Source organism: Haliotis rubra, unplaced genomic scaffold, assembly GCF_003918875.1.
Source record: "Haliotis rubra isolate DU_JTF1 unplaced genomic scaffold, ASM391887v1 Scf799, whole genome shotgun sequence".
NCBI lineage: Eukaryota > Metazoa > Mollusca > Gastropoda > Lepetellida > Haliotidae > Haliotis > Haliotis rubra.
Genome location: NW_025767522.1, coordinates 127,989 through 136,411, shown reverse-complemented (window position 1 = coordinate 136,411; position 8,423 = coordinate 127,989). Strand labels below are relative to the sequence as shown.

Sequence of the window (8,423 nt, the reverse complement as noted above, 5' to 3'; positions counted from 1 at the left end):
CGGTATGTAAATAATTAAGTCTGGAACAGACAATCCAGTGATCAAAATCATGAGCATCGATCTACGCAATTGGGAACCGATGACACGTGTCAACCAAGTCAGCGAGCCTGACCACCCAATCCCGTTAGTCGCCTCTAACGATAAGCATGGGTTACTGAAGATCAATTCTAACCCGGATCTTCACTGGTGACGACCTTGCCATAATCCTGTGTGACACTATACTGAATCATATCTAAGACTTACATTATCTGCAATTTTATCTAACAGAAACTTAAATGCTATCTGTTCGGTATCTTGAATCGTATTTGACAGCATATACCTTGAGTTCTATGCGTGACTCCAATATGACCATGTCTTGAATCCCACATGGATTCCATCTGACGGTTCGGGCGGTGGGGTAGCATAGTGGTTAAGGCGTTAGTTCGTCACGCTGAAGACCCTGGTTCGATTCCCCACATGCGTACAATGTGTGAAGCCCATTTCTGGTGACCTCCGCCGTGCTATTGCTGGAATAGTGCTAAAAGCGGCGTAAATATAAACTCACTCACTCACTCCATCAACGGTACTTCGAACCAAGGTACCAGTACCTTGAATCCTTTCCGACAGGTACGTTGGGTCCCTTCTAACAGTAGGGGCGGTTTGGTAGCCTAGTGGTTAAAGCGTTCGCTCGTCACGCCGAAGACCCTGGTTCGATTCCCCACATGCCGGGTACAATGTGTGAAGCCCATTTCTGGTGTCCCACGCTGTAATATTGCTGGAATATTGCTAAACGCAGCGTAAAACTAAACTCACTCACTCACCCTTCTAACAGTACCCTGAACCTTATCTAAAGGTACCTTGAACAGCATGTGACAGAACATTGAATCCAATTCCAACATTGCGTTGAATCTAATCTGACACTACATTGAATCGTATTTAAGCGGAAACTGAACCCTATTTCACCATTACCCTGAATCCTATTTTACCATTACCCTGAATCCTATTTTACCATTACCCTGAATCCTATTTCACCATTACCCTGAATCCTATTTCACCATTACCCTGAATCCTATTTCACCATTACCCTGAATCCTGTTCGTCCAACACATATATTCTAACCGACAGTAATTGAATCTTATCCAGTGCCATGAATCCTATCTTCAAAAGAAGCATTCAACAAGCCTTTTGTTGAGTAAGTGACATTTCTTATCGGTGTATAAACAAACTTGTTGACTCGCCATCTTATGTTGGACCCCCTCGGCCGGGGTTATATATAAACCAGTATTTACTCCATACAACTATTTGTGTTACGTATTGTGGCCAGTGGCTAGTAGCTGACCACAGGGGGTGGTCTGTGTGTCAGTAGGGTATTCATGGAATTGTAACAGTATGCGGTTGTAAATAGCACCGCACTCGGGAGGAGAGGTGCTCAATGAGTACTGTCATTGTAATAAATCATATTCTGGGCGGAAGTACATTCACCTTGTGTGTGTTACTGACTACTGTATACTAAATGCGGGCTACACTTTTATGGTTTCTTAAAACAGCGAAAATTCGTTTGTCGTCCAAATGGAGGGTCGAACATTACATTATTATATTTTGACTGTTCTGATAGCCTTTAACGGCATTGTATCAAACATAGGCGGATCCAGAGGGGGGGTGCAGGTGTGCGCACCCCCCATTTGTGCTGAAAGTTTGTTAAATGACCATTGAAACTCGGGTAAAAATGAAGTGTGCACCCCTCCTTTTCTCAATAGTGTGCACCCCCCTTTCTCAAAAAGCTGTATCCGCCCCTGTCAAAACAGATTTGTCTCAAGTCAAAACATTGATTACACAACAGTCTCGTTTCCTGTTGACTGGGTCCCGTCCTATTGCGCAACTTAGTACAATAGCCAGTCCAGAAATTTGGGACCAATTCATTTAACTGGATGCATATTTATTAATCAGTATTATTTGATACATCTAAGCACTTGTATATTGCAACACTACGCTCCTTCTAATCCTTGAAAACACGTCGTGCAGCGTGGTCTGTCGCACAGCGAACTCGGACAAACGGAAACCTGGAAATCGTGGAAATCTCAAAACGAGGCTCTCCCGCTAGAAAATATTGGCGGTCTGGTACGGACTTGATATTATATCAATCATGTAGACTCATGTTTCAGTTTGCAGGTTTTTTACATACTTCTTGTCTGAAAAATAATGTTTGGTGGTGGGAAAATGATTATTTGTATTCATATAGAACTTCCTAATGTAATTGTGCGGTGGGGTAGCCTAGTGGTTGAAGCGTTCGTTTGTCACATTGAAGACCTGAGTACGATTTCCCACATGTGTTCAACATTGAAAGGTTTCTGCTGTCTCCCGCCGTGATATTGCTTGAATAGTGTTAAAAGCGGCGTAAAACTCCTCACTCCTGAATGAACTCAGCCGGAATGTGAAGTGTCCGAACTAACGTGGTCCCGACTGTTCGGTATACATTGTTTAAAGGAGAATACGAACGAAAACAAAATTTTTGATATATTGTAAACGTTATTATAAAAGTCACATTCCGTGATTAAAATTGAACAAAAAGTTTGTAAAATAGCAATAAAAACACAAAAACGTACTCGTATTTCCGCCAATTACGGAAACACCCGACAGTTAATGAGCAGAGGGGGGTATCACGTGACATGACGTCATATGTGCCTATTGCTGATGGCTTCTTCTTTGATTTTACCTCACAACTTAACAGTGTCCATGGATTCTGAAGCAGTAAAAGATGTTCCTGATGTCATTTCTGAAATGGATGTTAGACCGTATCAATACGATCCGATTTTACATCTTGCAAGACAATCTTCCACTGAAGATGAAGAAGAAGAATCAAGCGAAACGAATCTATCTAGCGAGACAGGTATACGATATGAGGGGCGTGGGGAATGAAATATAGCTATATCATATTGTGTAACTTTCTTATACAATGAAATATATCACCTTAAAAGTAGGGGCAGTGGGGTAGCATAATGGCTAAAGCGTTCGCTCATCACGCTAAAGACCCGGGTTCGATTCCCCACATGGGTTCAATGTGTGAAATCAATTTCTGGTGTCCCGCGCCGTGATATTGCTCGAATATTGCTAAAAGCGGCGTAAAACTAAACTCACCTACTCATCTAAACGGCATTAAACGACGATGACAGTTGCAGCTCAGGGCGTGAGATAAGGGGGACGTCGTTGTGACTGTGTTTATAACTGCTGTACTTCCATGAAGATGGCAGTCTGGACGTGCTTTATTTGTACAATCATTATATGACCAGTTGAGACACAGAGCTGACGGGACGGTGGGGTAGCCTAGTGGTTAAAGCGTTCGCTCGTCACGCCGAAGACCGGGGTTCGATTCCCCACTTGGGTACAATGTGTGAAGCCCATTTCTGGTTTCCCCCCGCCGTGATATTGCTGGCACATTGCTAAAAGCTGCGTAAAACCATACTCACTCACTCACTCACTCACTCACTCAAAGAGCTGACACATACATACTTCACCTAAGACTCAAATTGCTGTTGGGGGTGAATATGATGAGTTATCTCCCTTTACTGGAGTGCCCGTAAATGGCTGTGACATACGTTAAATGTTTGGTATGCTGTGTGTGTTACCGACATCACTGAGGCAGCACGTTGATAAACATATATTTTAGAGGACTGATAATTAATGAGATCTGAACAAGAGTTCAAGAGATGCAATGGATTTCCATATTTAATTACAACTACAGATCTATAACAGAAAATTACCAATACCCAGCACACTACTACACCAGTTACCAATTACAATAATACGCAAAACCTCCAATGCATGTCACTAACTCACCATAACTCTTAACTGGTACCTATTCAGCCAAACATATCTCACCAATACGCATCACCAGCCAAACGTATCTCACCAATACGCATTACCAGCCAAACATATCTCACCAATACGCATCACCAGCCAAACATATCTCACCATTACGCATCACCAGCCAAACATATCTTACCAGTACGCATCACCAGCCAAATATATCTCATCAATACGCATCTGACAAATACACATCTAAACGCATCTCGAGCCAAACAATATCACACATTGCATCCATATGGGTCTTCGGCGTGACGAGCGAGCGCTTTGAACCACTAGGCTACCCATCGTCCCGTCATAGATAAAGAGCTAGACAACTGTGATTTTGTAGTCTGGTCTGTACTTAATACTTTATTAATCCATGAGGTATATGTTTGTCATTTCTGTTTCTAGATAACGAGCGGACTGTGTTGCAGTCCCAAACCTGGGTGCTGACCGGGACGTCAGAAAAAGGTGAATATTTGGATGATGTGCTCGGACTGTTATTTATACACAAGTCAGACTATATACAAGAGTTTCCCTTCACCGATAGAGAGAATGTGTAAATATTAACAGCTAACATACCTAAAGCTATAATACCTATTAAGCTGTATCCTTCCAACCTGTTGCCCATGTTTGGAGTATTGTTTCATTCGGTTTTACTAAAATGAACTCATATGTTTTTTAACCGTGCACGTAAAATATTTCCTACTTCTTTTTGTAATAAGATATATGAATAAGCAAATAAAAATTCGATCTACCCACATATAAGGATAAACAAAATAGTCTTCTTAATATTTTTTAAATTTATATTTTCTAATTCACAATTCTCTTCCAGTGGGTTACTTATCAAAGTACCCCTTCCTGCATACGCCACATGCGAATGTCCTGGCTTCTCTGTCTATTGTCTTTGGAACGGTAGGGAAGCCTAGGTTTTAAGGCGTTCGCTCATCACGCCGAAGACCCGGGTTCGATTCCCCACATGGATACAATGTGTGAAGCCCATTTCTGGCGTCCCCCGCCTTAATATTGCTGGAATATTGCTAAAAGCGGCGTAAAGCCATATTCATTCACTCTATTGTGTTACCAGTCTCTAAGCCGTCACCTGTTTTCGTGCATCCTGAATTAGTTTCACCCATATTGTATAATGAAACCTTGCATGACTTACTCAATGAAGCCAAATAACAAGATGGCATATTACGAACACCATTCTGAATTAAAATGAACATACGGCAAATAATACGGACGAATTGACTTATAAACAATCCACATTTAGCCGAGTAGGGGTGAGGTTTTCAAGTTATGTAATTATGACATATGTAGCTACGTAAAACCCATGGAAGCGCCCCTACTACAGGCAGACTGCTCTGATCAATATGTCTAGAGTAGGGTGAGCGCAACACAAGGGTTACCGCCAGCACAAGGCGGGTTTTATTACCAGTGCTGCTAAGACGGGTGTTCAGCAAATCTTTAGGACTGAATAGAGTTGCCCCATATTGACCAACAAATCAATTATGTCTTTCAGGTAACTTGCATGCAAGATTGTTACGTCAAATGGAATTATACCAAGGCCTTGAAGTAACACTACGTCCCACACGCACTGAAAACATGGTAGTGTGCCGGCTCAATTGAACACGTTCTATATACCCTACTCAATACAGCTGATCAGCCTATTATATAGCCTCGCCGGGGCACAATGCGCATGCGCATCATGCGAGCAGACGACAGCGATCATTTGACGAGTGACAGTGTAGAAGCGAGCACCTCGCGACGAGGAAGTCTAGCAAGCTCGCGTTTACCGGGTGGATTGTCGACCGGTGTTAATCCTAAGGCAAATCGGAGAGGGAGTGCGGTTACGTTTGACCTCCCAGATGATTCGGATGAAGAAGAGGGGAAGTGTCGTCGAAAGAGTTGTGCTTATCGAAGGATGAGCGCTCCTGAGCTCCCTCCTATCGCGGACCGGTCGGATTCCAGAGGTAACCGGACATCGTCAGGTTCCATAACTGAAAGGTCTAACTTTTATCAGAGATTCAAAAACGGTCGTTTGCCACGGAACCACAGTGATAGCTCCATTAAAGGCATATTAACCTGTTCTCCTAACAGCCAGTCTTCCTCGTCGGTGAACTCCATCCCGTCAGCTCATCCAGGTTATCTTTCCTCCAAAACACGATCTTGGTGTGATACTGATAAGAGTGCTGGCTCCACCACGAAGCTCGGGACCCTGTTCGAGAGGAAGCCAGGGAGTCCTAAGAGGGAGAGTGTATCAGGGTACAGATCAACGTCCACGGACAGGGGACTCACCAGAAGCCAGTACAGGATGGAGAGTGAATTAAACAACAATGAGGAGGAGATATTTTCCATAGAAAAGGATAATATTGACAACAAACGAGCTTTGCTGAGAAGGAACTATTCTGAAAATGAACTTACAACCAGTAACAAGAGGAAGAGCTGGCAGCTCACCAAGAATACTTTGTCGGTGGGAAAAACGGACAAGCTTACCAAACCCAAGCTTAAAAACGGATATAACAACACTTTGAAGAGATTCAATTCCACCCCGGCTATAAACGGAACAAATACATCTCAAGGATACCCTGATCGGGTAAGCGAGGAGTTAAAGAACAGACAATTGCAAAATGGAGAGGATTCCGAGAACGAGACAGAGAGGTTGGAGAGGATATTTGAATGGTTGAGGGGGGTTCAGTTTGATGCTGAGGAACCACCCGAGCAGGTGATTGATTACTCTGATGACCCTCCGCAAACTGACACAGCTGTACATATTGTGTATGGCGAAGACTGACCAGTTATGTCCATAGTGTTTGTGTTTTGTAACTGTGTTGTGTCCAAATGCTTCTTCTTGAGGATGAATTATCCGAACAATCCATGATGGGACGGAGTCGCAAGGGTCGTATTCGTCAAAAAATGTCTGTCAGGCTCCTGGGTAGTTGGTACGAGTTAAACCTTGCTACCCAATGTCAGAGTAGCAACAGAAGGATTCTTTGGAAACAGGTGTTCAGAACACTAGCCAAGGGCTACGCTGGAAAGGTGTCTTTCGTGGAAATAATACTGACTGTAAACGATTCCATCCTTTATCGACTTTGATCCTCGATGGAGCTATCAATGGTAATGTTTTCCTATGTGTTAATGTTTTGACGATACCGTTAAACGAATCAAACTTTTGAAGGATAATTAACACAAGAGTATTTATTTGACCATGATACGTAGCCCCTACATATGTCTGTGATACTTTCATCCTCGGTGTGCAAGGACCTATTTCAGGGAAATACATGAACGTGTGTGTCTGTGATAGTGAAATGGACAACAGGGTTGATAGAGGGAGTGCTAGTGACTGAACGGTTCCAGAGTGGACATCGTCCTGTATCTGTCTTGTGACCTCACTATCGTATTCTGAGATTTGAAACTTTTCTGTCAAGTGTCCTGGTTCCTGCGTGTGCCTACTGTCGTTCCGCCTTGTGATTCAGCAAATCAGCCTTGGTGGCAAAGCTCTATGTTATATAAACTTACCGGGACGTTACAACTGGAACAATGTCTTTCACCCAAGCGAACCTTCCAGGTTCTTTTTCAGATGGATGGTTCAGACACGCCTTACTCTGAGCATTCCTTGGATGGTCAGTCGTATCAACTCCATGGAGAGGTAAACACGATATATCAACACCATACCCCCCTGCCCCACTTACTCTCTTCCCGAAATCCCCCTTTAATTCCAGTACAAAGAGCTGAAGTAGCAGGCAATCACCCACTCAAGCAAGTCATAGTTTGTATGAAAGTCATGGCTAATGGCTAGATCTGATTACCTCGTACAAGGCTTTGCCATCCAAGAATATCACAAAAAGACACGGGGAAGGAGAGCACCTTTGACCAATCCCACTTTCTATCGGCTTCTTAAAACATTCGATCTTCTATATGCATTTTTATTATTTGTGTAGTATGTTTACCAAGGACTACGTATATAAACTCACACTTACTGTACCGGTTTCCCTATTTGACGGGTTTATATTGGATTTTCACATATTTTCTGAACGACCAAATTTGAATAATCTTTAAGTGATAAGCATAAAACTAATTCTTGTTAACTTGGTTACATGTATTTTTTAATATCTGTGAATTTGTAGTATTGTGTCGAAACCACGGAAGTCCTTCTCTTGTAAATGTATTGTTTGTGAATGGTTTGTGGCAGTTTCAAATCTAGTCAAAGATAACACGTTTACCTTTTGTATGAAAATGTCATATCTGAAACTGTTTGTTGTACGATCTTTTATCGTAGATTATTCGACACGTCCGGTTTACAAGTGCATCTCCTACACAAACACATCATGAGTGTTGTCGCTCTGTCGAAACATACGCATTCCATAAACAGATATAAACATCGCAACAATAAAAGATAAACACTGCTTTGTGGGGTGTGTTTATATACCAGGCGGGGGGACACTGTCAGCGTTCAGGTATGAACTGTTGGTCTATTTATGAGGCATGTTGTTAATACGCTAGGGTTATATTTGAACATGTTTATTTGACATCGTTACGGGGATTGTAACGAACAGGATGTGTATGCGTCGTAATGTCAACCAACCCGCGGTTGCTGTTTT

General features: G+C 42.6%; 1 protein-coding gene and 1 long non-coding RNA gene across 2 annotated transcripts; one reads left to right on the top strand and one right to left on the bottom strand.

The window, feature by feature from the left end:
• Positions 1 to 626: 626 nt before the first annotated feature.
• LOC124261355 lies at positions 627 to 4,848 on the bottom strand. Its single transcript, XR_006894301.1, has 3 exons — positions 4,775 to 4,848; positions 3,115 to 3,122; positions 627 to 666 (listed from the first exon to the last, which is right to left on the bottom strand). It is a non-coding gene; the product is annotated as an uncharacterized LOC124261355 (long non-coding RNA).
• A 573-nt stretch (positions 4,849 to 5,421) lies between these two features.
• LOC124261379 lies at positions 5,422 to 8,073 on the top strand. The gene has a single exon (XM_046695689.1). The coding sequence runs from the start codon at positions 5,516 to 5,518 to the stop codon at positions 6,614 to 6,616; it is 1,101 nt and encodes a 366-aa protein (XP_046551645.1). The 5' UTR covers positions 5,422 to 5,515; the 3' UTR covers positions 6,617 to 8,073.
• The last annotated feature ends 350 nt before the right edge of the window (positions 8,074 to 8,423 follow it).

Coding starts and splice junctions, on each gene's coding strand:
- LOC124261379 (XM_046695689.1), top strand. CDS start 5,516: ATGCGCATGCGCATCATGCGAGCAGACGACAGCGATCATTTGACGAGT.